At 36.6% G+C, this 27,995-nt stretch overlaps 1 protein-coding gene across 2 annotated transcripts; it reads left to right on the top strand.

The window, feature by feature from the left end:
* The first annotated feature begins 140 nt into the window (after window positions 1-140).
* On the top strand, window positions 141-27,457 carry CDC7 (cell division cycle 7). 2 transcript variants are annotated; one of them, XM_057713205.1, is made up of 12 exons: window positions 141-243; window positions 913-1,107; window positions 11,136-11,219; window positions 12,764-12,899; window positions 15,367-15,460; window positions 15,546-15,688; window positions 16,646-16,898; window positions 17,521-17,616; window positions 18,381-18,559; window positions 19,381-19,463; window positions 21,892-22,041; window positions 25,635-27,457. In XM_057713205.1, the coding sequence occupies exons 2-12, from the start codon at window positions 993-995 to the stop codon at window positions 26,021-26,023; spliced, it is 1,722 nt and encodes a 573-aa protein (XP_057569188.1). In that variant the 5' UTR covers window positions 141-243; window positions 913-992; the 3' UTR covers window positions 26,024-27,457. The 2 variants fall into 2 exon arrangements, with proteins under 2 accessions (XP_057569188.1, XP_057569198.1); XM_057713215.1 differs by having other exon boundaries at window positions 166-243; window positions 930-1,107.
* The last annotated feature ends 538 nt before the right edge of the window (window positions 27,458-27,995 follow it).

Here is a 27,995-nt window from a genome sequence, read left to right as displayed (position 1 = left end):
TATTCCTGTATCCGTAACGCTCTTTCAGCCAGCCACAGCCTCTGGGAAGAAACCCAACCCCCTTGCGCAAGCGCCCAGCAGCAGATACCGCGGCGCACAGAGCTCTGCAGTGCGCATGAGCACCTAGAAGCAGCGAGGCGGGAAGTGTCGCGCAGGCGCGTTTGGCAGATTCGCTAGGCGGGCGCTCTCGGAGGCGGCGACCCAGCCATTTGGGGAGCCGCAGAAGTCATATTCCTTTAAACCGTGAGTTTCCGACGGTTTGTTTCATCGCGCGGGATTATGAGGGATTAGAAACGAATTCTGGATCGTGACTTCGGTCTCGTCGCAGCGCAGTACGCCCCCCGCCCCCCCCTTTGGATCTCGCTGACTTGCGGCGGGAAAGTCGTGCGCCTGCGCACTAAGCATTCCGTTTGGTCCGGGGTCTGAGGGAATAAGGTCCTTCCCCGCGGAGCTCGCGGTCCGCGCTTCCGGAGGGATCCCGTTCATTCCCCTTCTCTTCCTCCGCCTGGCGCTCGTGAGCTGTGTCGTATCAGTGCCTCACCAACTTGCACGGGGCCTTGGACAAGCCTCCCGGCGCTCCCTTTCAGTAGTCAGACGATCTCCTCCTCCAGCCCCTTCCTCAGGTCAAACCGCTGTCCCCACCGAGGCCTCCCCCACCCCATTCTCTGCCTGTGCAGTTCCCTCCGCCGCCGGCTGCCGGGGAGAGCCCCTGTTAGGCACTTTTCCCTTCGGCCCCCTGCCGGTATTTCTGGTGAAGGTGAAGTCCATGGAATCCTTAGAAACTGGCTCACGGCTTTCCTTCCTTTGGGGATGTAGGCATATGGTGCGTTTTTAAATGTTTGCCTCTTTTGGGACAGTAGCATTTTTTAGTGCTTAGTTCACTGAGTGATTTAAACTTCTCATCTTCTCCAGTATTCTGATTTTCACAGCTGCTTTGCTCCCCCTGTGGACATGACCCCTTAGCTGGCGTTTTGCACCCCACTCACTTTGTGATGGAGGCTTCTTTGGGGATTCGGATGGATGAGCCAATGGCTTTTTCTCCCCTTCGTGGCCGGTTTCAGGCGGATGGCTCATTAAAAAAACATGAGCAGAATTCTAAACTACCAGGTATGTGTTTGTTTCCCAAAATGTACAGGCAACAGTTCTGTAATTTTGATTATTTAACAACAAACAAACACCACTTGCTGAATCTTAAAGTGAGTTGTATGTTGATATAGGAGCATTTTGCGAATCAGTAAAGCTTCATAAGGTCTAGATTTAGGATTGGATTGTATTTTAGGAGGATTGTAGTCCAGCCATGTCATTTTATAGATGAATTTGCTAGAGTCTAATATTAATGGCTGTCTAAGAATACAAAGTTTGTTGATACCCAAACTAGACTTTCTCTTCTAGACCTGTGTTCTTATTTCTAATCACCATATTGCATTAAGCTTGAATTTAGAAATCGACATTGGAGGGACTTTGACCTTCGTATTCAAAAGCAGAATTCATTGACAAAAGTAAATGAAATGTTTTTAGCAATAATGAAGGACTGTATCTCAGTGTACATCATGAAGTGTTGTTTGACCCTTACCGAGACCTTTAAATGAGGAGAGGGTCAAACAATGCCTAATCTTGTACACTGTAATGTGCACCTTCATTCCTACTCTAGCACTGTGCTTGTGACATAGTAGGTATTTAGTAAGTATTGGTTAAATAAGAGTTCCAGTTGACTTGGTTTTTTTTTCTTCTTTTCTTAAAATGTAGCCAAATCTGCTTTTCCATCTTTGTCTTAAGCATATTTCGTACTTTTTCAAAAATATTAATTTTGACCTTTCATCCATGATATATACTTATACACTACAAAATAGACTTTAACTCGACCCTAGGAAAATATGACATCCCATGCTTTTGCTTTCTGACTAAAGCTAAACTCATCTTTGATGTTAAAATGAGGACCCATCCTGTTGTCCCTAGTTGATGAAAGCCACTATTATTCCAGTTAAAGTTTCTGTGCCTAAAACTTTAGAGTTATCTTTGACTTATGCTTTGTATTTCCTCCCCTCATCGTCACCCAATTTTATCTTACTTTTTAATATGTAGTGTTGCCTCTTCCAATTCCCACTTTCACCACATTAATTCGTTCCCTTACACTTTGCTCCTGAATTACAATGAAGTTTCTTACTTAAACTGCCTGCTTTCACTTCTTTTTTCATTCTCCAGTTCATTTTATACACTGCCACGAGAATAATCTTAAAATGCCACTTTCATCCAGTTTCATGGGTGTTATCCCTCTTCCCTTCCGTTTTTCTTGCAATTAACTGTTTTTCACGGTTCAGCTTTCCCTATGTCATCAGACACATAATACAATAACAGTCATTATATTATTATTATTCTTGTATTGTTTAGCACGCTGCGTATCTTGTCTCTTCAGTTGTACTATAAGTTTCTTGAAGGCGGTATGTTGTATAGCTCCTGATGTACACTGTGTATTAGGCAGAGTGTATGAATGAATCTAACCTAGCTCTAAGCATATGTTCAGGTAAAAACTACTGTTCTAATACTCTTCTGAAAATCTAGGAAATAAAGAGTGGGGTGAATTTTATTCTAGATTTCCAAAGTTTTGTGGCTTTTATGTAACAGAACATTGAACATTATAAACAGCACCATTGATAATTTATAAAACATGCTGAAATTTTATTCGTATGGTTCTTTTTTATATGACCCTTAGTAAAAGCTAAGGTTATATCAAAAACATAACTTGAATAAGGAGTGAAGCTGATGAAGTCCAGGCACATAACTGTCTCATGATCTAATGTGATTTATTTTCTCTTGATGGAATAACTTTTGAATGGTGGGATTTTTATATATCTTTGTATTCCCAGAGCCTAACAGTCTTCAGCACATAGTAGGTGCTTGAAAATATTGGAAAGAATGGTTTAATGCAAGGATACAAAATAAAATTCTTAGTATAATGGATGCATAGAATGGCACTTTGTTTTGGGATATTTGTCAGCTTTTTATGACTTTTTTTCTGATAAAAATTATACATGCTTATTGAAGAAAATATAGAAAGTCAAAGTAAGAAAATGTCCCACTGTCCAGATGTTGCCACTGTTGATATTTTGTTATATTCCTTTGGTCTTCCTGTGCGTACGGAGATACATTTTTCAAAAAACTAAATTGGGATCACAGCCAATTTATTTCTAATCTCCTTTTTTAACTTAGCAATATATAGCTTGAACATTTCTTAATGTAATTAAATATTCTGTACTTGGACTGCCTCATGTTCCATTGCATGGTATGCTGTAGTTTAATTGCCTTTTCTTATTGAACCTTTAGACTGTTTTCCATTTTTTCCTTTTAAGAAAAATGCTGCCATAAACAAAGTACCTGGCATAGTATTAGATAAAATGTTTATTCTTTGTTTTGATTTTTTTTTTTTGGCTGCGTTGGGTCTTCGTTGCTGCGTGTAGGCTTTCCCTAGTTGTGGCGAGTAGGGGGTTACTCTTTGTTGCAGTGCAGGGGCTTCTCATTGCAGTGGCTTCTCTTGCAGAGCACCGCCTCTAGCTGCACGCCTCTAGCTTCAGTAGTTGCAGCATACAGGCTCAGTAGTTGCGGCACTCAGACTCTAGAGCATGTGGGCTTCAGTAGTTGCGGTGTGTGGGCTCAGTAGTTGTGGCTCACAGGCTCTAGAGTGCAGGCTCAGTAGTTGTGGCACACGGGCTTAGTTGCTCTGCAGCATGTGGGATCTTCCCAGCCCAAGGATCGAACCTATGTACCCTGCAATGGCAGGCAGATTCTTAACCACTGTGCCACCAGTGAAGTCCAAATGTTTATTCTTTCATTCGTTCAGCAAGCTTTTTTTTTTTTAAGTATCTACCATATGCCAAGTTTAGTAAGTGATAAAGATCTTTGCAGTGAAAGAATGAAGTATAAACTCTATATACACTGAATGTCACCTCCATACTGTTGAACTGTACTTTCAGTGTGTTGCTTTTATTTATTTTTTAAGACTTTTATTATTTTTATTTATTTATTTTTGGCTTCATTGGGTCTTTGCTTCTGTGCATGGGCTTTCTCTAGTTGTGGTGGGCAGCGGCTACTCTTCCTTGTAGGGTTTCTTAGTGCAGTGACTTCTCTTATCGCGGAGCACGGGCTCTAGGTGTGCCAGCTTCAGTAGTTGTGGCACATGGGCTCAGTAGTTGTGATGCATGGGCTTAGTTGCTCCGTGACATGAGGGATCTTCCCAGACCAGGGATCGAACCTGTGTCTCCTGCATTGGCAGGCAGATTCTTAACCGCTGCACCACCAGGGAAGTCCTATATGGATACTTTTAGCCCACATTTCTAAAGCAGTTATAGGTAACACCCTGGTTTGCCTCAGACATATCCAGTTTGTGCCTGTTGTCACAGTGTAATTATTAGTACCCCCTTTCACTCTCAAGAGTATCCCATTTGGGCTAAATTATGTGATCTCCCTAGTTATAAGAGGTGTACATGAAGCCCCAGAATAAGCATGACATATATTCCTGGAGTGTCAGTTTTACTCCATGGTAAGTAATTGAAAACATATCATTTATATGATGAATATTTCTTAAATGTCTATGTCTGTTATGTGCAGGCACCTTTCTAGGTGCTAGGAATAAATCAGTTCATAAAACAGACAAAAATCAGTGCCCTCAATCTAGTGGATAGAGACAGAAAATAAATAAATAGTATGTTCAAGAGTGATTAGTGCTGTGAAGAAAATGTAGAGAGGAAGGGGAGATAGGCGGTATTGGGGGGTGGAGATTGTGATTTTAGTAAGTATAATTGGTCAGAGAAGGCTTCAGTGTGGTAACATTTGAACTAGGACTTGAAGGTGGTGAAGGAGGGAGTCATACATGTATCTGGGGAAGAGCATTCCAGACAGAGGAATTCAGGCAAGTAGGAAGGCCCTAAGTTGGGAGGGTGCCTAGCATTTAGAAATAGCTAGGAGGTCATGTGACTACAAATGGGAGCGTGATGAGAGTGAAGTCAAGAGAGGGGTGAGGAAAGGAGGTAGTTCTTTGGCTTTTATGTGGAGCAAGATGTGAAACTATTAGTGGGTTTGAACAAAATAGTAGTGTTATGGTGACTTATGGTCACTTTGGCTGCTATGTTAAAAATAGACTATAGGTCATCAAGGGTGAAAGCAGGGAGTATGGTTAAGGAGGCTGTTGCTATAGCCAACTTGGATATATTATGTAGCAGAAAAAAAAATCGCTTAAAATTTCAAAACAGCGGCCTAGACATTCATGTATAAAATATGGGTATTTAAATAATATTTTAGTTTGTGGACTTTTCAGGGTCTTTCCCTAATCCTCAAAGTATATATTCATTGGTCTTTGCCAGTGTATATATAGTATTTTCTAGCTTTTGAGGAGTAGTCTCTTCCACTGTCTATTGTCATCTCCCACTTCAGAATGTGGGGATTTTTCATTGACTTTGGTTGTCAGGAAGTTTCTCTTGTTCTGTAGTGACAGGAAACCTTGGTATAAACATAGTTTGAGTTTTGTAGAGATATGTAAGTGCACAGTAAGTGAGTGGTGGTGTGGAAGCACATTGAGTTTGCATGGTCTTTCACATGGCTTGTGCATTACAGTATTTTCTTACTACTTATATTTTCTTTCTGGTTATTTCTAACAATTAACCAGCATCTCTACCACTAACTGCCAGCTCATGTTTATGCAAAGGGATGTTCCAAAATATGAAACTTGTCGGAAAATCGTAGAATATTATAGTTGGAAGGTAAAACTCATCTAATCCAATTCCTTTGTTTTAAAGGTTAAAAACCTGAACACTAATGTGGTTTAATGATAGGAGTTGAGTCCAGACTCTTTAGATTCCAGGCTTTTTTCTATGTCAGCACTGTCCAATAGAACTTTTTTTTTTTTTTGGTATCCCAGTCTCCCAATTCATTCCCCCCCAACCCTCCCCACTTTTCCCACTTGGTGTTCATGTGTTTGTTCTCTACACCTGTGTCTCTATTTCTGCCTGGCATTTCCTCTTTCATAGTTGTTAGCATTTGCCTTATATATTGAGGTGCTCCTATATTGGGTACATATATATTTATAATTGTTATCTCCTCTTCTTGGATGGATCCCTTGATCTTTGTGTAATGTCCTTCTTGTCTCTTATAACATTTTTTATTTTAAAGTCTATTTTATCTGATATGAGTATTGCTACTCCAGCTTTCTTTTGATTTTCATTTGCATGGAATGTCTTTTTCCATCCCCTCACTTTCCGTCTGTATGTGTCCCTAGGTCTGAAGTGGGTCTCTTGGAGACAGCATATATATGGGTCTTGTTTTTGTATCCATTCAGCCAGTCTGTGTCTTTTAGTTGGTGCATTTAGTCCATTTACGTTCAAGGTAGTTATCGATATGTATGTTCCTATTATCATTTTCTTAATTGTTTTGTTTTTGTTTTTGTAGGTCCTTCTCTTATGTTTCCTGTTTAGAGAATTTCCTTTAGCATTTGTTGGAGGGCTGGTTTGGTGGTGCTGAATTCTCTTAGCTGTTGCTTGTCTGTAAAGCTTTTGATTACTCCATCAAATCTGAATGAGATCCTTGCTGGGTAGAGTATTTTTGGTTGTAGGTTCTTCCCTTTCATCACTTGAAATATATCATGCCACTCCTTTCTGGCTTGCAGAGTTTCTGCTGAGAAATCAGCTGTCAACCTTATGGGAGTTCCCTTATATGTGATTTGTCATTTTTCCCTTGTTGCTTTTAATAACTTTTCTCTGTTTTTAATTTTTGTCAATTTGACTGCTATATGTCTTGGCATGTTTCTCTTTGTGTTTATCCTGCCTGGGACTCTCTGCACTTCCTGGATTTGGGTAGCTGTTTCCTTTCCCATGTTAGGGAAGTTTTCAACTATAATCTCTTCCAGTGTTTTCTCGGGTCCTTTCTCTCTCTCTTCTCCTTCTGGGACCCCTATAATGCGAATGTTGGTGCGTTTAACATTGTCCCAGAGATCTCTTAGGCTGTCTTCAGTTCTTTTCATTCTTTTTTCCTTATTCTTTTCCGCATCAGTGATTATCACCATTCTGTCTTCCAGGTCACTTATTTGCCCTCCTGCCTCACTTAATCTGCTATTGGTTCCTTCTAGTGTATTTTTCATTTCAGTGATTATGTTGCATATCTCTGTTTGTTTGTTCTTTAATTCTTCTAGGTCTTTGGTAAACTTTTTGATCTTCGCATCCAGTCTTTTTTCAAAGTCCTGGATCATCTTCACTGTCATTATTCTGAATTCTTTTTCTGGAAGGGTGCCTATCTCCTCTTCATTTAGTTGTTTTTCTGGGGTTTTATCCTGTCCCTTCATCTGGTACAAAGTCTTCTGCTTTTTCATTTTCTCTATCTTTCTGTGGCTGTGGTTTTCAGTTCCACAAGATGAAATACTGCTGATACTGCTTGGTACTGCTCTCTGCCCTCTTCTGTCCAGTAGAACTTTTTGCAGTGACAGAAATGTTTGTATGTTGTCACGTGTGGCTAGTGTGACTGAAGAAGTTAATTTTTAATTTAAATTTAATTTTAGTTTTAATTTAAATAGCCACATGAAATTGTATCATCCTATTACAAAGCTTTTGGTGTTATTAATCATGTACATACCACAAAACATGCACACAAACACTTCAATACGTTTAGTAATAAAAAGACTACAAATGGGGACTTCCCTGGTGGCACAGTGGTTAAGAAAATGCCTGCCAGTGCAGGGGACACGGGTTCGAGCCCTGGGCCAGGAAAATTTCACATGCCATGGAGCAACTAAGCCCGTGTGCCACAACTGCTGAGCCTGCACTTTAGAGCCAGAGAGCCACAACCGTTGAGCCCATGTGCCACAACTACTGAAAGCCCACATGCCTAAAGCTGGTACTCCACAACAAGAGAAGCCACTGCACTGAGAAGCCTGCATACTGCAACAAAGAGTAGCCCCCGCTCGCCGCAATTAGATAAAGCCCGCATGCAGCAACGAAGACCCAAGTTAGCCAATAAATTAATTAATTAGTTTAAAAAAAAAGACTACAAATGGTTCTTAAAATATTTCATCATATCTAAACACCATTAATTGTAAGTACACCATTATTTTATGTACTGCTCAGAAATACTGCCAGTTATACTGTGACACAGTGCTTTCTTTATCACCTAGAATTTTTTTTTTAACTTATTGGAAGAGTTCTTTTAGATGTAATTAGACAAATAATTGTATATCTCTGGGACATACATGAAAAGGAAAATAAACATTTCAGATCTGTCTCTTCTGAATCACTTTTTGTACTCAGACTCATTGACATCCTATTTTTTCCCTCACAATATTGTTCTCATACATTAGTGATGCAGAATTTCTTTGAAGAATTCATTAAAAAAAAAAGAGCTGTTGTTAATGGGTTCTTAAGAAGAGCCCAATTATGTGGAGCTGGCCTACGTTTGATTTCTACTTCACCACCTCCACTGTTCCTCCTTAACAGCCATTTGGCTCTTAAGAGTTAAATGTGAATGCTCCTCTATGATTTCTTGAATTTTCTTAAGATCATTGATACCTGTTCTGTAAGTTTTGATTCTGGCCAACAACAGATATAAGTTGCATCCCAATTTCAGAGTTATTAAAATTGTGTCTTAAGAAATGTAATAGCAAATTGAACATATCATTTTAGTGCCTTTTCATGATGCCTTTCCTATGATGCTGGAATTTGAAGCTGGTTGGACTTGACACTCATAAGGAATGATTGTAATTGACTGAGGCAACTATGGCTGCTAGAAAGCCAGCTTTTCCCCCAGGCCTTGGTTTTGGTTTCCAGAGTGAAGTAGTGTGGTAACTGATGGTGAAGTGATTGCTGTTGTATTTGGCTTCACTCTGTTGTAACTTCTAAACTTTTGCTTTTTTCTTTTTCCTACAGCTGTTTCTGAATGACCATGATGATAGTAAGAATTCATTCGTTCAACACATATGCCAGGCAGTGTTCTAAGAGCTGAGTGCATTATGGTGAATGATACAGATACGGAGCCTGTACTGGTGGAGCTTATATTCTAGTGGGAGGAGGCAGACAGCAAACAGATAAATAAACAGGATAACTTTATAGTGGATAAGAACTCCAAAGACAATAAACAGGGTAATGTGGGTAATGGGAGCAGTGCTAATTTATGTAGGATGTCAGAGGAAACTGACAATTGAGCCAGCCATATGTAGTTATAAGGGAAGAAGATTTCAAGCAGAGGAAATAGTAAGAGCAAAGCCCTAAAGAAATAATGTTACTAATAGTAACCACAACAATAAGAATCACTAGTATAATTTATTTAATATTTATGGTGTGGCAGGCGTTGTGTTAAAAGCTGCTCTTGTATTAGGTATATTATTTCATTTAATCCTCACAGTATTTCAAGCAGTGTGGATACTGTTATTACCCCTTTTTCTATACACGGGGAAACTAAGGCTCACAGAGGATGAGCTGTGTGCTCTAGAAAGGTCATACGGGCTGGGTAATAGTGGAGCCAGAATTTTGACTTAGGCCTCTCATCTCCAAAACTGGTTCACATAATTACTGTTGTATTGCCTCTTGTATTGAAATCCATGAAGCTTCTCCAGTTCACCTGCAAGGTAGATGGGAAGGTGAGGGTAATTTAAGTAAGTTCTTCCCATTACCTTAGATGAAGTGATATAGTGGAAAGACTACTGGACTAGGTCTTCTTGACCTCTTAAATAAGAGATTTTAGAGGTTAAATAATCTCCACTACAAATTTATCCTCCACTTGTCATCTTCCTGCGTAGAAACTTTAATGGTTTTCATTTCATTCCTCAGCCAATTGAATTTTATTATCTCTCCTGCTCTCCCCTCCCTCCACAATAATCCATGCCTTTTTCTTTTCCTTGTCTTTGCATGCATCATATTTCCTTCCTAAAATGCCTTCTTGCACTTACTGTACTTGGTAAATGCTTCAAAACCTAGGTTGACAGTCACCTGAAGCTTCCTGGCACCTTCAGAAGTATTCATTCCCCTCCCCCCTTATACCTAGTAATATGTGCATTCCTCTAGTATTACCATTAAAATCTTGTATTAAAAGTGAGCTTTTAACATCGTTAAGAAGTGAGCTCTGCCACAAGACTAAGCTCCTAGAGAACAGGAGCTTCAACTTTGCTCATTTGTTTTTTTTAATATGCCAATTGCTGGGCATTTTTAAAAACACAGTGTTTGTTAAACAAATGAGTCTATAGACTTATCAGCAATACCTCTGTGAAACTGGACAAGTGATTTAACTTCCCTGAATATGGATTCCTCATCTGAAAGATCAGGATAATTATTTCTGTTCTCCCAATATCGCAGTGCTATTATGTAGATCTCAAAAGATAATGCATGTGAAGATAGTTTGAAAATGTCTCAAAACTGTGGCATGATGCAGTGTTATTATGACTTTAAAAGTACCTTGTACTTGGCCTAGATACTGTAATAAAATCTGAGGAGTCTTATGTAATTCTCTTTTGTATCCAGTAATTTATTACATTTTGTGTCATTGCCTCTCTGTATTTTAACCATGTAGGTTTTTATAAAGAGCTCATATTTATTTAAAAGTAATGATTTATCTGCTGTCAGGATACAGGATACTACTGATAATTGGGACAACTTCTAAAGCATATTTTTTTAACATTCCTGAGACCTTTAGTACACCTTTTTTCTAGGGTATACTGTGAATATTCAACATGTAAAATTTTTCCAAGCCTGTAAGATTTTGTATCTTTAGTGGAATCAAATAGTTTTCAAGAAGATTGCATTGTGTCCTTGTCATGCCATCTAGTGATCACAGCACAGATTGTTTAGTTATTTTTTAAATTTAGCTTCTTCATTGTGTGGTACTCTATGCAGTGACAATGTATCTGTTAGAATGTAATTTCAGAGTAGTAGCAATTGGATGTGAGTGATTCAGTTACTTTGCAGTTTCATCTGTTAGTTCAAGAGGTGTGTGAATTAGAGCAACTTGATGGGGTTTTAGTGTTATCATGACTTTAAGGTTCATTATAGCTGTTTTTATTTGTAATGTAATTACTTATGTTTTAGAAATTATTTTATTGAGATTTTTTTTAACCTAAGAAAATACAAAATATACTCTAATTAATTGTAACTAAAATATTTTTTCCTTGATAGGTGTTAAAAAAGATATTGAGAATCTTTATGAAGCTGTGCCACAGCTTGGTAATCTATTTAAGATTAAGGACAAAATTGGAGAAGGTAATTTGGTGATATACTTCATAATATTTTTAAGCTTTTTTTTCTCCTGTTTTCCTTTGTATAATCTTGATTTTCATTATTATTTCTTATTGGAAAAATATCCCCTTTAAAAATACTAAGACCATGGTTATATTACTAATTACCAGCTTTTCTTTTTTCCTTGGAAAGAATGGAAGAATAAATAATATTTCCCAGTAAAATGAACAGTCCTACTTTAACCTTTATAATTTTATACTTTTTAAAGTATTGATATATTAATAATATATTATTAATGATAATTATTAAAAATAAAAAGTTTAGGATTTAAGTTGGGATTTTTTTTTTTTAAGAATTTTTATTGCGATACAACGGACATACGATAAACTGCATATATTTTGTGTACAATTTGATATTTTTTTGTTATTAGTAATGTACATATGGCAGTCCCAATCTCCCAATTCATAAGTGGGGGGATTTGATCAGGGAAAGCCAAATCTTTTTTCTCTTTCTCCATTGCAGTTAGATAGAATTGTATATTGAAACATATATGAAACCTAAGATGGCAAAATGATGAAAATAAAGTGGTACAGTATTCATTGGATGGTCGGTATTTACATAAATACCATTGAGAGACTGGTAGTCATATTGATTGAATGAAGGGTGAATTTGGCAGACAGATGTGAAGGGAATGAGACGATAAAAGATAATAGAACTTTTTAGTGAGTATATTGAGAAATAGTAAATAAAAACTTAACAGAAAAAACAAAACAAAAAAAACCCCTTCCATTTATTCATTGCTTGCTTTTCACAATGAAAAGAGTGAGGGCAGAGAAATTTGAACACTGACTTAGTGTTCAAAACCTCTGTTCTGGAAAACTCCAGTGTCCTCCTAACAAATAGCTTACTCTTCCTGGAGAGGGGGAGGGATGGAGTGTGATCTCAGGCTACTAAGTTTGAAAACTATAGCATGTATAGCTCCCTTTTGGTTATTTATGATATACTTCAATACATTAAAGGTTTAGAAAATTTTGTAGTGAGGAATTCTATCAACTTGCATTAACTCAGTATTTCTCAAATTTAATTGATCACCAGATCTTTTATTTTTTCTGTTTAGTTTCATGGTAAATTTAAAATTTTTAAAAAGTTTTTCAAATAAAAAATGTAGGTTTTTTTTACCCCTAAGACTATTATCATTTTTACTTCTAACAGATCTGAACCCGAGTCTTAAGAAAGTAATTTCAAATGATAATATTGTAGAAAGATAGTTACTGGAATAGGTCATAGCATGGAAGTATTTTATGCCAACCCAGTCAAACAGATTTACTATATAGCTTTGCTGAATTAATATACCCCCTAAAGAAGTGAGGACAGTTAAGAATGTATTAAAAATTGAAAATAAGTTGTATTTACAAATGTGTTTCCCTTTCATGCTCGGTGTCATTAAAATATTGATGATAGATTATGATAATTTTGAGTTCCAAACAGTTTTTAAGAACTATTTTAGCACCGTCTTATAAACATTTTTAAAAACCAAATATTGAAAAATCTAATAAATTGTTTTACAGGTACTTTCAGCTCTGTTTATTTGGCCACAGCACAGTTACAAGCAGGACCTGAAGAGAAAATTGCTCTGAAACACTTAATTCCAACCAGTCATCCCATAAGAATTGCAGCTGAACTTCAGTGCCTAACAGTGGCTGGGTAGGCAATTGAAAGATATTTTAATTGAATTGCTGTATATGATTTTTAAGATTTTTAAGTAAATGTCTAATGTGGATAATGAGATTGTGGATTAAACATATTCTTCAGTCAGGTGTTTGCAGTTTGCTAACACTTGTCCTATAATCTTGGAATGGCTAGTTAAGTTTATATAAATTTTTAGAATGGATTTCCCTTGAGGCTCAGCTTGACTTCCTGTTCTCTTACTACTGCTTTTTCTCATCTTCCTCCAAATCATAAACCTTGGCTTCCATGGTCTAGATATTTTTAAAAATGTGGAGATCTCACATTTCACATCTTCCCAGATATTGACAGCCTCGTCTCATATTTTATTTTGAACAGCAGAAGCCTCTGGTGTGTCTTTCTCATTGGTATCTCCCCACCAGGTCATTCTGTCAACATAGAGACATGATGTAGTATCTCTTACCCTCCCTGTATGCCGCCCTCTTCCAGCTACTCCATCGTTTCTTTGCTTCCCTTCACGGCCAGACTTCTCAAAAATTACCTGCACACGCTGTTTTCACTTCCACACCCCCCTTTTGCCACACACACACACACACACACACACACACACACACACACACACACACACACACACACACACACAGAGGCTGCTCTCCTCTGTGCTAAACTGAAACTACTTTAGAGTCAATCATGACTTCTTCGTTTTGCCAGTTCATTTTTCTGTTCACATGAACTGCTGGCAGTGTTTAACGTAATTGATTTGAACCATTGTCTTTTGACTTCTGTACTGCCATATACTCCTTGATTTCTTCCTCCTTTATTTGGCTTTTCATTTTCAGTATTTCAGTATCCTTTGCCTTTTCTTCCTCTTCTACCTGGCCCCTAAATGTTGGAGTTCCTCAGTGCTTCTTCCTGGGCTTTCTTTCTCTAGACTTCCTTAGGTGGTGTCATGTATTCCACACGGCTTTAAATATATGGTGATGATTCCCATAAGTATATATCTAATCTCAGACCTCTTAAGTGCAAATTTGTATATATATACCTGAATATTTGACATTTCCATTTGGGTACCTAATAAACATCTCAAACCTAATACGCCAAAAACTAAATTTTAGCCCACCTTCATCTGCTGCAAAAATTACCTATCGCAACAATCTATTTTCATCTACCCATCTCAGTAAATGGCACCACAGTCTACCTAGTTACTCAGGCCAGAAACCTAGTGATCACACTCAGTTTCTCCATTTCTCTCTTAGTCCTCATCCATCACCATGTCTTGGCAATTTTGCCTCCAAAATATATCTAAAATCTCATCCATATCTTTCTATCTTCTCAACTGCTGTCTCAGCCCAGGCCTAGATTACTACAGTAGCCTGCTTCTTCTCTTCCCTTCTCAATCCCTTAGTCACAAAACAGCCAGAGTATTCCTTAAAACATAAACATATGTATGTATGTGATATAAATTGGATGCTATTAGTTCCACTACTTAACAGTTCTTCAGTGGTTTCCCAGTGTTCTTTGGAAAAAAAAAAAAACCTAACTTTATCTCATGCCAGTCTTTCCACCTCGTTCACCATGCTCTAGTTTCATTAGCTCCTCAAATTTGTGTCAAGAACTTTCTCACTTCAGGGCCACTACCCATACTTCTTCCCCATCCTGGGAGATCCCTCCCAGTCTTTGCATGCTGACTCCTCATCTTTCTGCTCTGAGCAAGAATGGTACCACTTCAAAAGAGGTCTTCTCTAAGTTAAATTAGATTCTCCTATTTTTTTTATTGTCACAGCACCTTTTGATATCTTTCAAAACGCTTTTTCATAATTCGTCATTGTTTTCTCCCTTGTTTATTATCCATATTGTCCACTAGGTAATAAAGTCCATGAGGGCAGAACTCATGTTAATTTTAACTCATATTGCATCCTTAATGTCTACTCTTTGTTGTGGTGTGCGGGCTCCACATTGCCGGGCTTTAGGCACGTGGGCTTCAGTAGTTACAGCACATGGGTTCAATAGTTGTGGCTCACGGGCTTAGTTGCTCCATGGTATGTGGAATCTTTCTGGAGCAGGGATTGAACCTGTGTCCCCTGCATTGGCAGGTGGATTCTTAACCACTTTGCCACCTAGGAAGCCCTATTATTAATTTTTAATTGATTTATTTATTACTGTTACCATCTTGTCTACTGCTAGGTCTTGTTAATTCATTTTTTTAATTCATCTTTTCATTCTCATTCTGTCACTTCCCCAATTACAACTATAATTATCTTATTTTTGAATTATAACCTCATAACTGGCACTGTTTTTGTTTGAAAAAAACCTTTATCTTGTATAAGTCAGTTAAATGAGTATGCTATTCTATATGGTGATGGTTTTAAGTTAGTTTTCTGGCATTATTTATGCATTGCTAAAATTGCATTTTTTTCAAAACCGTGCATAAAGTTTCAGTTCATTTGACCTTTCTTCTAAAGTTCATTGTGTGTTTTTCCACTAGGGGGCAAGACAATGTCATGGGAGTTAAGTACTGCTTTAGGAAAAATGATCATGTGGTTATTGCTATGCCGTATCTGGAGCATGAGTCCTTTTTGGTAGGTTTTAATATTTCTTGAATTTTTATTAGCTAAATATTTCATTGAAAACAATTTAATAACCTTATTCATAACTTTATTTTAGGACATTTTGAATTCTCTTTCTTTTCAAGAAGTACGGGAATATATGTTTAATCTGTTCAGAGCTTTGAAACGCGTTCATCAGTTTGGTATTGTTCACCGTGATGTTAAGCCCAGCAATTTTTTATATAATAGGCGCTTGAAAAAGTAAGTATGGAAGTTACCAGAAAGTATTTATACTTGAATGAATTTGTGCTATGGGGTCCATCTCTTAAGCATAGAACATACTGTAAGAGCCATGCACAGACATTTTTCTGTTTCAGGTTTTTGTTGTGGTTGGGGCAGGTAAATACACTCAAGGAGAAGATAAAATTGTATTCGTAAAACAGTGTACCTCATTAGATGTACCATTGCTCAGTGGAAATAGCTAAAAGAGACTTAGAAAGGGTCTACGTTTTATATGTTTGGTTTTTTTGGTTTGTTTTTTGGGGTTTTTTTTTTACCCTATACATTTCTTTCTGGGCTTCTTTTTTCTTTCCTAGTAAATGAGGGGATTGGACCTATGATAGCCAATTTCCTGTTTCAACACTAAAATTTTGGTTTTTGTATACTTTTTATGCTGATTATATACATAGAGGCATTGTAAGCTGAAAACTTAAAAACTGCTGTTTGTATAATGGATCATATTGAGTATAGTAAGGAGAATAGAACCATAACTTCTTTTCTTGGGCTTTTATATTCCCTACTCTTAAATTTTCTATAATTAATCAGATGTTTAAACCATGATTTTAATTTATTTTTCTTTCAAACCTGTTTAATTAAAAATTATCTGCTATGATGCCATCTCTGCCACCATCAGAGAACAAAGGATTGTGTTCACATCGTGCATTCCTTGTCTGCCTTGTCTGCACAAGCCATTGGAAGAAGGGGAGAAGAGATGTTTTTGTGTGTGTGGGATACATCTTTCCTTAATTTTCAGTAGTTAGTTATTAAATTCTTAACCTTGTATGTAAAACTTACTTTTCTGTTTTCAAGAATGTTATAAATCCATAATTTATCCCCCAAAGAATTACAGTCTCTGTATGAATATGGTTTGAGCATATTATGATGTTACTAAGCTTTAATTATTACAGAGAAGTAAAAGTGTTTGTTTTTGTTTTGTAGGTATGCCTTGGTAGACTTTGGTTTGGCCCAAGGAACCCATGATACTAAAATAGAGTTTCTCAAATTTGTCCAGTCTGAAGCTCAGCAGGAAAGCCGTTCACAAAATAAGTCCTATGTAATCACTGGAAACAAAATTTCATTGAGTGGCCCAGCAGCACCTAAGGAGCTAGATCAGCATCCTACCACAAAAACTTCAGTTAAAAGGCCCTACACAAATGCACAAATTCAGATTAAACAAGGAAAAGATGGAAAGGTTCTACTTCTTTTATTTCTTAAGTACTAATACGGTTTTAGAAATGTACTCCATCCAACAGAGGGAGTTATAATTCTATTGACAGGATAATACTTGCAACTAAAAAAAAATGTTTACACTTGTTATATAGTCAGTTGATTAGATTTCACTGAAATATATAATGGATTGTTTTATGATTTCAAAACTGAAAATTTTGCTTGGTAGATTTATAATATCTTTGTCATTATAATTGCATTATATAACAAAAATGGAAAATAATAAATTTTCTCTGCATGTTATAAAGTTCATATTAATTATCCTTTTTGAAAGAAAGCATTAGTTTTAGGGGAAAAATTCTGAAGTGTCTATCTCTATTTTATCTGCACAGCAAAATGTAACATCCATGCAGGTCGTTTTGGAATTTTTTAGTTATATTTATTTGTGGACTATGATAACATTGTATGGGGGTTAAGAGTTCTGTCTAGACTATTTTCTCCTTTCACAGAGTGTCTTGGTGCCTGCGAATGAGTTGGATGCAGCTGTTTTTATGTCACTTAACTCTTTCAAAACTATGGTAGAGTACAGCTGGCAGAAAGTGTTACAGATATAATCCTTATTTTCCTTGTTTTTGTTGGTATTGTAGGAGGGATCTGTAGGCCTTTCTGTCCAGCGCTCTGTTTTTGGAGAAAGAAATTTCAACATACACAGCTCCATTTCACATGAGAGCCCTGCAGTGAAAGTAAGTAATGTAGCTTAATAGTGCAATCATCAGTCAGTCGTACACTGGAGAGAATTTGGGGAATGGCTAGATTAGCTTTTATTATCAGTAAGTTTGTAAGAGTTTTGCTTTGGCAGAAGGTATTACTGCTTTGAGCATCTAGTCAGTGCTTTCATTTTCTTCAGTTTTCTATGAAGTTTCTAGGGGAATTTTTCATCATTTTTGATTAGCCAACTACTGTTGCTCTTTCTCTAAAGGAACATTTTGAACATTAAGGCCTTTTCTCTCATTGGCTGGAACTTGAGCTCCCAACAACTAACACATTTCTGACACACAGTTGATAATGTAAAGATGTTTGTAAACATTACAAAATTATCAGTGTTAAGTGGTTTTAAATTGACTTATCCTGTAGCAGCTAGATAGTATGAGGAACAAATTAAAACTGATTTTAGCCAGTGTAATTGTGTAGTTTACAGTTCTGAAATGGAGTTAGACACTAGAACGTAACTGTTTTATACTTTTGTAACATTTCAGGAAAAGTTCTAATAAAGTGTAATTCAAATATTCACCAAACTAGGACTGGTTAGTAAATTTTTAATATGTTTATTCAACACAATAACCTAAAAAGACCTTAAATATTTTGATAGACAAGTATTTATTTACAATCCAACAGCATATTCAGCAGTTTTGAAAGTTATGCTTCCCCTGTTGCTTTTTGTTCTACTAGCATTTGAGGCATCATGTTAAATGCCCTGAAAATAGAGAATATGACTTTTCTTTTACAGCTTATGAAGCAGTCAAAGACTGTGGATTTACTATCTAGAAAATCAGCAACAAAAAAGAAGGCTATTTCTACGAAAGTTATGAATAGTGGTGTGGTGAGGAAAACTGCCAGTTCTTGCCCAGCTAGCCTGATCTGTGACTGTTATGCAACAGACAAAGTCTGCAGTATTTGCCTTTCAAGGTAATGTGTTTTGATGGTGCTATAAACTCACCAACATGTTGCCAGACAAGATGAGAAATTGCATTGATTTTGGTGGACAATTGATGTGAGTGAGTGAAAGGGAGCAGTGCAGTTCTGTGAACTGCATAGGCACTAGTAAAGTACCTTGAGGAGCAAATGATAACCACTGTCATGTTTGTTCCCTTACATGCAAGTGCTCTTTGGAAAACACATTTGCTTTTAGATACAAATAATTTCGGTGGGGGTAGGGATAGCTCTTTTGCAACTTCAGAATTGCATGTTTTACTTGCTGATTTAATCTTATTTTCTTTCTTTATCCCTGCCTGTGTAGAATAACCTGAACCAAATACTAGAACTCTTCTCTCACTCCCACCTCCAACACTTTGCCACATAAATTCCTTTCCTTCAAGATTTTCATAAGCTTTCGTGAGCCTTTCCTGATTGACTCAAGTATATAAATGAACAAATATCTCAGTAATTAATCACTCCAAACAAAACAAAAATTAATTTTTATACCTCAGAGTTCCCATTGTATTCTACTTTTCTGTTATGACTCTTATCATATACTACCTCTTTCTATGCCTGGAAGTCACCTTAAAATCTTTCTGGAATAGGCCTGGAAACAGGTGTTGGGGGAGAGACCTATAGAAGCAAAATCCAGGATTTTCGTCACACTGGATTATCATTTGCTTTGTAATAACTTTTATTTATATAGATATCAAGGTGGAATGTACTGTGAACTAAGTTGGTAAATGTTATTTTTGGGTCTTAAATAATTAAAATTTAATGTAACGAGAAAAATGTTATTTCATCATTATAAGGCGGCAGCAGGTTGCACCTAGGGCAGGTACACCAGGATTCAGAGCACCAGAGGTCTTGACAAAGTGCCCCAATCAAACTACAGGTATGTTGCACTAGAAACCAATTAAACTGGTTTCCTTGAGTGTATTTTATTTTATGACTTTTTTCCTACTTACGACTAAATTTGAGCTCTTCTGCTTTTAACTAAATTATATAAGTGGTTCTAGCAGTGTGGCATTCCCATTTTTGCGATAGCGCTGTTTACGAAAGCTCCTAATCCTAGTGTTGCTTTTTTTTTTCTTTTTTTCAGTAGCTTGCATTTTGGTTATCTGTTTACAAGATGATTTTACCAGGAATAATTTAACATCACCTTTGTGGGGGAAAAATTGTGTTTAGTAGTCTTTGCTAACTTAAGACTTGCAACATTTTATGTTTGCCTAATACCTCAAAATTCTTTTGTGATGCACATATGATTGTGTAATTGGTTAAAATTTTTTTTATTATTGTGAAAACAATATAATAGCATTAAAGAGATTTTTGAGAAAGAAAAAAGTCTATAACCTGAAAGAGTTGTCATGGAGCAGAAACCCAGGAAACATCTTATTAAATAGATGAATACTGCTATTCACTTGGATTATGGGCTTTACAGAAATGTATTCATTCGTTGTGTGTTTATTCTGTGCTTGTTGACATAAAAAATGAATAAAACTATCTGCTTACACTCTAGTCAGGACACACACGCAAATAATTATAAAATAACCTGTTAAGTATGGTTATAAAACTTTATACAGAGTATTTTAGGGATATCTAACTATTCTTAACTGAAGGAATTATGGAAAGAAGTTCATGAAAGAGAGAGCGTCTGAAAAGAGAATGTAAATAGGAGCAGGGGGTTTGCACAAGCAGAGGAATTCAAGAAATGGCATAGTCATACAGGAATCACTAAAAGTTTAGTGTTGCTAGAATATATGATGGAAGTCAAGGAGCGGTGAGAAATAAACCTGGAAAGAGGTAGGCAAGGTCGGATCACAGTTGTTACGTGGCTTGGACTGTATCCTGTAGGTTTTGGAAAGTTATTCAAGGGAAAGAGATGGTAATAATTGTATTCTAGATGGGTCATTCTGGCAGGTGTGCATAGAGAACCAGGTCCAGGTGAGAGATGATGAAGACCTGAATGAGGGCGGTAATAATAGGAATGGACAGAAGAATGAAGAATCAGGGACTTCCCTGGCGCTCCAGTGATTAAGACTTCACTTTCCAATGCAGAGGGTGCAGGTTTGATCACTGGTTGGGGAGCTAGGCTCCCACGTGCCTCGCAGCCAAAAAACAAGAACATAAAACAGAAGCAGTATTGTAACAAATTCAATAAAGATTTTAAAAATGGTCCACATCAAAAAAATCTTGAAAAAGAAAAGGGAAGAATTGGAAAGGCAGAGCTTGATGGATAATTGGATGTGGGATTTGGGTATGAAGTGGTGGGGATAAGGCATCCAGGATGTTTAATCAGATTCCTAGCTTGGGAGATTTGAATGGGTACCAGTAACCAAGGGGAGAACAAATAAATAACTGGTGTACAGGGAAAGATGAAGATGATTGGGGGCGTAATTGGTTTGAGATATATGTGGAACATCCAGATAGAGATGTCCAACAGAAGAAAAGTAAGTGAAACTCACAGAAGTCTGGGCTGGAAATACCGTTGAGTGTCATCACTACTATATAAAAGGTAGTTGAAGCTGTGAAGTATATGGGCCAGTCAGAGAGAGTATACAGGGTGGAAGTTGGAACTCTGGGGAACCTCAGCCCTTAAGCCTTGGAGAAAACATTGAAGGAGCAGGCAGAGGTACAAAGGGAACCAAGAAAGACAGATGATGCAGTGTCCAAGGGAACAGAGCAAATAACTTGATACTGGGAGTTTAGCCATTAGGAGAGAAGATGTACCTAAACTTTTTTTTTTTTTAATGAGTTTTTTCACATGACGCTGAGCTGGTTTTAGTCATAGCTGCCAGAAGATTAAAGTTTCTACAGCAAAAGTTAGGGTTAACATCTGACTGAAGACAAGCTTCTAATGTTTAATACTTTTCACTAAAGTGAAACACTTTCATTACTGTGATGTGTAACTCTGTGGGTGCATCCAGATTTTTTCCTACATAGCTACTTCGAATTTATTTTGATGTTATAAAATGTGCATTCACTTAGTGATGAAATATCCTTTTAAACTTATCAACTTTCATGTTGATCAAATAATAAAATACTGTATTTTGCATTAAGGATGTTAGACCAGGGATTCTCAACCCTGAAATTACATTAAAAGCACCTAAAGAACTTTAAAAACAAAAACAAAAAAAAAGCTGATGCCTGAGCCCTACTCCAAAACAATTAAATCAGAACCTCTGAGGGGATTGGCCAGGGCATCAGAATTTTTTTAAGGTTCATATGAGGATTTGAATGCACAGTAAAGGTTGAGAACTACTGATGTAGGAGTAAAATTATAGATTGGGGATTTTTTTTTTAAAGTTTGTTTTCTGTTACAGCAATTGACATGTGGTCTGCAGGTGTTATATTCCTTTCTTTGCTTAGTGGACGGTATCCATTTTATAAAGCAAGTGATGATTTAACCGCTTTGGCTCAAATTATGACAATTCGTGGATCCAGGGAAACTGTCCAGGCTGCTAAAACTTTTGGTAAGCAGTTTTATATTATAGAACAAAACAAATACCTTTATCTCCTACAAATCACTTAATAAATTATTATGAAATTCTCTTTACAAATAAACATATCCTATATTCATAAAGTTCTCTGGTGTTAGATACAAAGTTTCTCAGTTGCTTTAAAATTAATTGCATTGTGTAAGAAAATAATTTATCACTTTTCTATACATGTAATCAGTTTATAAGCACCGACTACTATACTTCTCCAATATTTAAAATTCAACTTTATAATCTTAAACAAAAGAATAAGGAATAGAACCTTAACTCCCTGTAGTTATGGTTTGGCTTTATTACGTAAATATTTTTCATAATATGTTTTAATTTGTTTATTGTATATTTATTAAGCGTGAGGTGCTCTTGGGCCTGCCTTAAATGCTCTTAGTTTGTGTTAACAAGTAAATAGTTGATTATAATGCATTGTAGTAAGGACTACAGTAGGGAACATAATAGAACGTGTATTGTTGTCAGGTTCCTTAAGGTTAGAGTAGCTGAGAAGAGAAATGAACAGAACACCTTTACCAATGGAGTAATATTGTAAGCATTTATTAAACATGGTAAGTCATCTTAACTACACAAGTTCTTGTACTTCAAGTCTGGGACATGCATGTACTTTCTAGGGCACCTGAGAATTAGCTCAGCCTTGCTCTTGCCAACAATTTGAACTCAGATGCGCACCTTGTGTTTTTTCTCCATGCACAATTATAGTTAATACTTTCCAAAGTGGGCGGGTGTGATTGAGTCAGCCTGCTGCCACAAAATATGAAACACTCCTTTGGGACAAAATTTCAGTCAGCCTACCTCAAAAGTATCTGGGCTGCTTCTTGCCCAGCCTCAGAATCAGTGGGTCTTAATCAGGGGTACATATCAGAATTATCTGAGGAACTTCAAGAAATACGTATGCCTGTCTCACCCCACCTTTTCCTGGAAAATATGATTCAGAAAAGTATGATGCATAGAAAGAGTTGAGCCTTGTTAGTTTGAAAAAACAAGTGATTTTGACCAAGAACTATTTCTGAGTAAGAACCAGTGCAAAAATGATTATTCCTCGCATAGACACCAGTGCTGTGGTCTAATCCATGAAAACTTAGTGGTGGTTGTGCTTCTGCAGCAAAGTCAATCTACAGCTTGTACCTTTCTTGAAACTATTGTAAGAAAATTTTATCTGAGGATAATAGGGTGAAATATGACATACATACATGGGAAATGGAACCATGAAGGAAAGCAAGATTGATAATTGTATTCTTACATGAGTATGTTTATTTTCAGCTGATTGAGAAAACTGTCATCTGCTATTGAATAACTTCAAGAGAAGTTTATGAACATGAAGTTTATCAAACTCTAAAACATTTTGTTGAAGAGTTCAAATCTCTCCCATTTGTGATAGTAAATGACCAAAAATGGAAGTGCAACATCTAACAAAAAACATTCTAGGGCAAGCATCATGATAGCCAGCAAGGGCTTTTAGAGATTTATCATTGTAATGCCTGTTATTGTATTTTTAAAACTGCTGTATAGCATTTAGTTTCATTAGTGTGACTTCTCTAGTTGCAGTTGACCCTTGAAAAACATGGGTTTGAACTGCTTAGATCTACTTATTTGCAGATATTTTTAGGAAGTACTACAGTACTGCAAAGTCCGTAGCTGGTTGAATTCACAGATCAGGACTGCAGATACAGAGGACAGATTTTTGACTTCATGGGGGGTCGGCCCTCCTAACTCCCTCGCTGTTCAAGGGTCAGCTGTATTGCAGTCAAATCTTACTGTACCTTTGGGCTGAGTACAAAAGGATTCAAAACTTCAGCGATAACTGTGTTTGCCTTCATGACCCAGAGAGACTTACCAGAGATTAACAGCAAGAGTACTTCTCTGCGTCTCTTTTATTGTGTGTAACCTGCCCCACTGTCCTCCACCCCTAGACCCAGCCCCATTTTAGACTATCATTAAGTACTCGTTGAATTAAATAAATTCAGAAGAAAAACCTTGAGGTAAAACAGATACCTGACACATAGTAGTCTGTAATAAAATACTTTTGATTGAATATATTAGTTTAAATTATTTTCCCTGAATATGAGCCCTCTCTTTGGTCATGTAAAAGAAATTAATTCAGGCATATTTTATAACTTAGGGAAATGCTATAATGCATACTGGTAATTATTTCATGACTTCAGAGTAACCTATAAATTAAGGAATAAAACTATATGACTATTCTCCTCTGGCTATAATTTTTTAGAGAGAATAGGAATGATAAAATAGATTTAAAAGTAAAACAGGATGGACATACTATACCCTCACAAAGTTAGTTGAGGGTAATTTATTTCCTTTGTCCCCTCACTGCCTTCCCACCCCCCACCTTAGTACACTTATCCAGTACAGATGAGTATATGTAAAATTAACTTTTTATCATCCAGAGCTGGATTAATTGCTTCGTTAACAATCCATATACCCCAGAAAGGATCTAAGTGCTGTGCAAACTCATTGTTTAGAGCCATTTCTATTTAATAAGGAAATATATGGCAAAAATAATAGACTATTTATATGCTTAGCTTATTTTTGCCCGTGTCTAATAATTCTATTGGGAAATTGTTTCAAAGACATTTATGTTTTTTAAAACAGAGATCTGGTTGGTTTATTAACTCATTTAAAAACATTTATTGAGACTGCATGTGTACGAGGTACAATAAATCAACTATTATTGAGTCTTTTTTCTCATAGAGCCTGAATTCTAATGGGGGAGACAAAATAAACAAATATATACTGTCAGATGGGTGGTATTGAGAAAAATAAAAGGGAAAAGGGAATGAAGAGGGTTTATCTGTTTTTGAATAGGTTGGTTAAGGACAGCATCTATAAGGATGTGATATTTGAACAAAACCATGAAAAGCTGAATAATGGCTTTTTGTCCAGTCCAACAGGCATTAATTGAGAACCTAGTATGTACCTAGTATGGATGTCTAGGTTTTGGGGGTTGATAGATAAATGAGATAGTCCTTATTTTCAAAGAGCTCATAGTGTAGCAGGTGAGACAGACACATACTTTATCATTTACAATACAGAATAGCAAAAGTAATAATAGAAGTCTTCACAGGATACAAGAGAAGCGTAGATTGGTCAACTCTCTGAGTGTCAGGCCTCATAGAGGTCATGCTTGAACTGAGTATTGACTTAAGTGGGAGTATTCTGGGCATGGGGTGGGGGGCGCAGGGTGGTGTGCAGGGCATCCTAATCAAAGACAGAAACCATGTAGTCAAAGGCACGTAGAAGCTTGGAAGGGGGAGAGGGAGTGGGAGCTGCGGCTGACTAAAGATGGCAGAAGAGTACGATGAAGCTAGGGACTTTGGCACAGTCAGGTGAGTCTGTTATATTACTTACTGCTTTCAACTCACTGTCTCCCACTTTATGATTTGACCTTCAACTATGTAATATAAAATACAATTTAAATATATGCAGTGTTCTGTCTCATTTTCAGTGTAAATATATCCACAAAGCATGGACTTGCATGTTTCTTATGGGAGAGACTTCTGATATATTCAAATAATTTAAAGTATGTATACTTTTCTCTCTTTCAGGCAAATCAATATTGTGTAGCAAAGAAGTTCCAGCACAAGACTTAAGAAAACTCTGTGAGAAGCTCAGAGGTATAAATTCTGACGCTCCTAAATTAAGTGACATACAAGAGCTCACTTCTCATGACCCAGCTTTTTCAGAGAAGATGGACCATAAAGCTGCTCACCTCATACAAACACCTCAAGCACAGCACTCCAGGAATTCATTGTATAAAGGGGACAATGGCTGTGGGGGAAATTTTGATGCATCTACTACCAGTCTAGAAGGTTGGGACGAGGTACCTGATGAAGCTTATGACCTGCTTGATAAACTCCTAGATCTAAATCCGGCTTCAAGAATAACAGCAGAAGAAGCTTTGTTGCATCCATTTTTTAAAGATATGTGCTTATAATTATTGTTCTTTAATGTTTGCTGTTGTGTGTTGTGAGGTGAGGTGAGAAAGAGTTATTTGTAGTAGCCGTAAATTCTTGATTAGAGACCACGTTAGGGAGAATAATTTATTTAAAAATGTTAGTATTTGCTCTCCTGGCAGATTGTAAAATATGGATTAAGATTACTTAAGATGCCTAGAATACTTCTTGGACTAACAAAATGATCTTTGAGTTAGGTCTACCTGAGTAGAATCAGATCTTTCATTTTCCTAATTACTTGTCACTGCCATATGTAGAAATTGGAGCAATTTTAGCCTAGTACATAGGGGTTCAAGGTATGAGTCTTAAAATTAAGGGTTGTGACGGGTTAAATGAGTTAAAAGACTTAGTTTACTGGTTTCTTTGAGCTATATGTACTTTTGGAAAACTCAACCTAGTACTTTTGGAAAAAACAACCTAGTTTTGAAAAACTCAACCTTCTTTACCTACTATTCTGTAGGTAAAGAAGATAATGTCCTTTTCTAGAGGCATGTATGATACCTTTTTTGAACACTAAAACAATGAGAAAATATTGGGGGTGATATTACTTAAAATTGAATTTAGTTTATTCATTTTTTTAAAGTATTTTGTGAAAGCATTTTTTTGTGTGAATTGCCATGCTTTTTCTTAATGGTTTCTCGCTTGATTTTTCTGCCTTCTCTACCCCCACCTAACACATTCTCCTTGGAAATCTTACGGTGCTTTCCACAAGGTTTCTGGGTGCTTTGTTAAATATTGCTTGTGTTCACAGTTGGGAAATTAAAATAATGCATTCACTAGTTGATAAAGGGAAGCTGCAGGACCAAGGTAGAGATCAGTAGTCCAAAATGCTTTTCTTTTTCTCTGAATGCGTATGGTTTTTTTTCATACCAGCTTAGATATAATTAGGAAGCTGCTAAAAGGAGAAGTGAACACAGAATTGAGAATATTATTGGAGATTTTCCCTCTGCCTAGAGCCATTCAGATCTCTATATCCTGTTTTGACTAAGTTGGTCCTGCTCAGAGAAGGATGCTTACTAGAATCTTGGGTAGGTTGGAAAGAGTGCTAATGAAGTAGGCAGAGTAGAAAAGGAACTAAGACAGCGGTTTATATATTATGATGTTCCAAAATGATATATACATTAATAACAGTATATCAGATTTATATGGGAAATAAGTCTGCAAGTGTAGGTCTGCTGAGAAGTTTCTTACTTTAGTAGTCATAGGGTATAATACAGCTAAGGGAGATAGAACATTTGTTGTGTTGTCTTGAGCATTGAAGTTAGTATGTCTTGTCTATACTTCATTTGGCAAGTATTATACATATATACTGTTACCATTGATCTGCTGTCTCCTCGTGCTGTAATCTTTTTTGGAAAAAACTTGAATGTTCTTGAATTTGTATGTTTAATAAAGTCCTCTTTTTGTATTTTTTATGTCAATGTCAGACTACTCATTTGAAAAATCCCTTTTTTTAAAAAAAAGTATTGACCACTAGGAGTATTTTTTCCTTCTGAGACTGATGAACTCTCTTCAGCAAATAGTAGGTAGTAGATTAACAAACACTGACCTGACTCAAGTAGTATGTGAAAGATAGATGTATTTTTTTTTAAATAGAAATGTGGCTTACAATCAAGTTGATGTATTTTCAGAAAATTAACAGGAAGAAAACTTTACCAAAACTGCAAGTAAGGAGACATTCTCTAAGAAAGCTTAATATTCAGGGCTGTGGTTTCAACTTGCCATTAATGCTTTTTGAGTAGAAAAGTTGAAATATTTGAGTTCAAGAATAGAATTTGGTTGATATGCAAGGGAAGGTAAAGGGAACTAGTGTTTTAAAAGATACCCAGTGTTACAAATTAGTTCTCAGGAAATTTCAATCCCACTGGAGAATGTTACCTCAATTTTGAGTGTTTTGTGTATAAAAATTAGCGGGGAGCTTGCCTATTCTCATTCTTCAGGTTTTTCAGTCTT

The sequence above is a fragment of the Hippopotamus amphibius genome, chromosome 1, assembly GCF_030028045.1.
Source record: "Hippopotamus amphibius kiboko isolate mHipAmp2 chromosome 1, mHipAmp2.hap2, whole genome shotgun sequence".
Classification (NCBI taxonomy): Eukaryota; Metazoa; Chordata; class Mammalia; order Artiodactyla; family Hippopotamidae; genus Hippopotamus; species Hippopotamus amphibius.
Note: the sequence above shows the minus strand (reverse complement) of the source record. Positions and strands in the feature narration are given on the sequence as shown.

Bases quoted from the DNA above. Each gene is read 5' to 3' on its own strand.
- CDC7 (XM_057713205.1), top strand. From the start codon at position 993: ATGGAGGCTTCTTTGGGGATTCGGATGGATGAGCCAATGGCTTTTTCT. The intron at 15,689-16,645 runs GTAAGTATGGAA...TTTGTTTTGTAG, and splicing joins TATAATAGGCGCTTGAAAAA to GTATGCCTTGGTAGACTTTG. The intron at 22,042-25,634 runs GTAAGCAGTTTT...TCTCTCTTTCAG, and splicing joins CCAGGCTGCTAAAACTTTTG to GCAAATCAATATTGTGTAGC.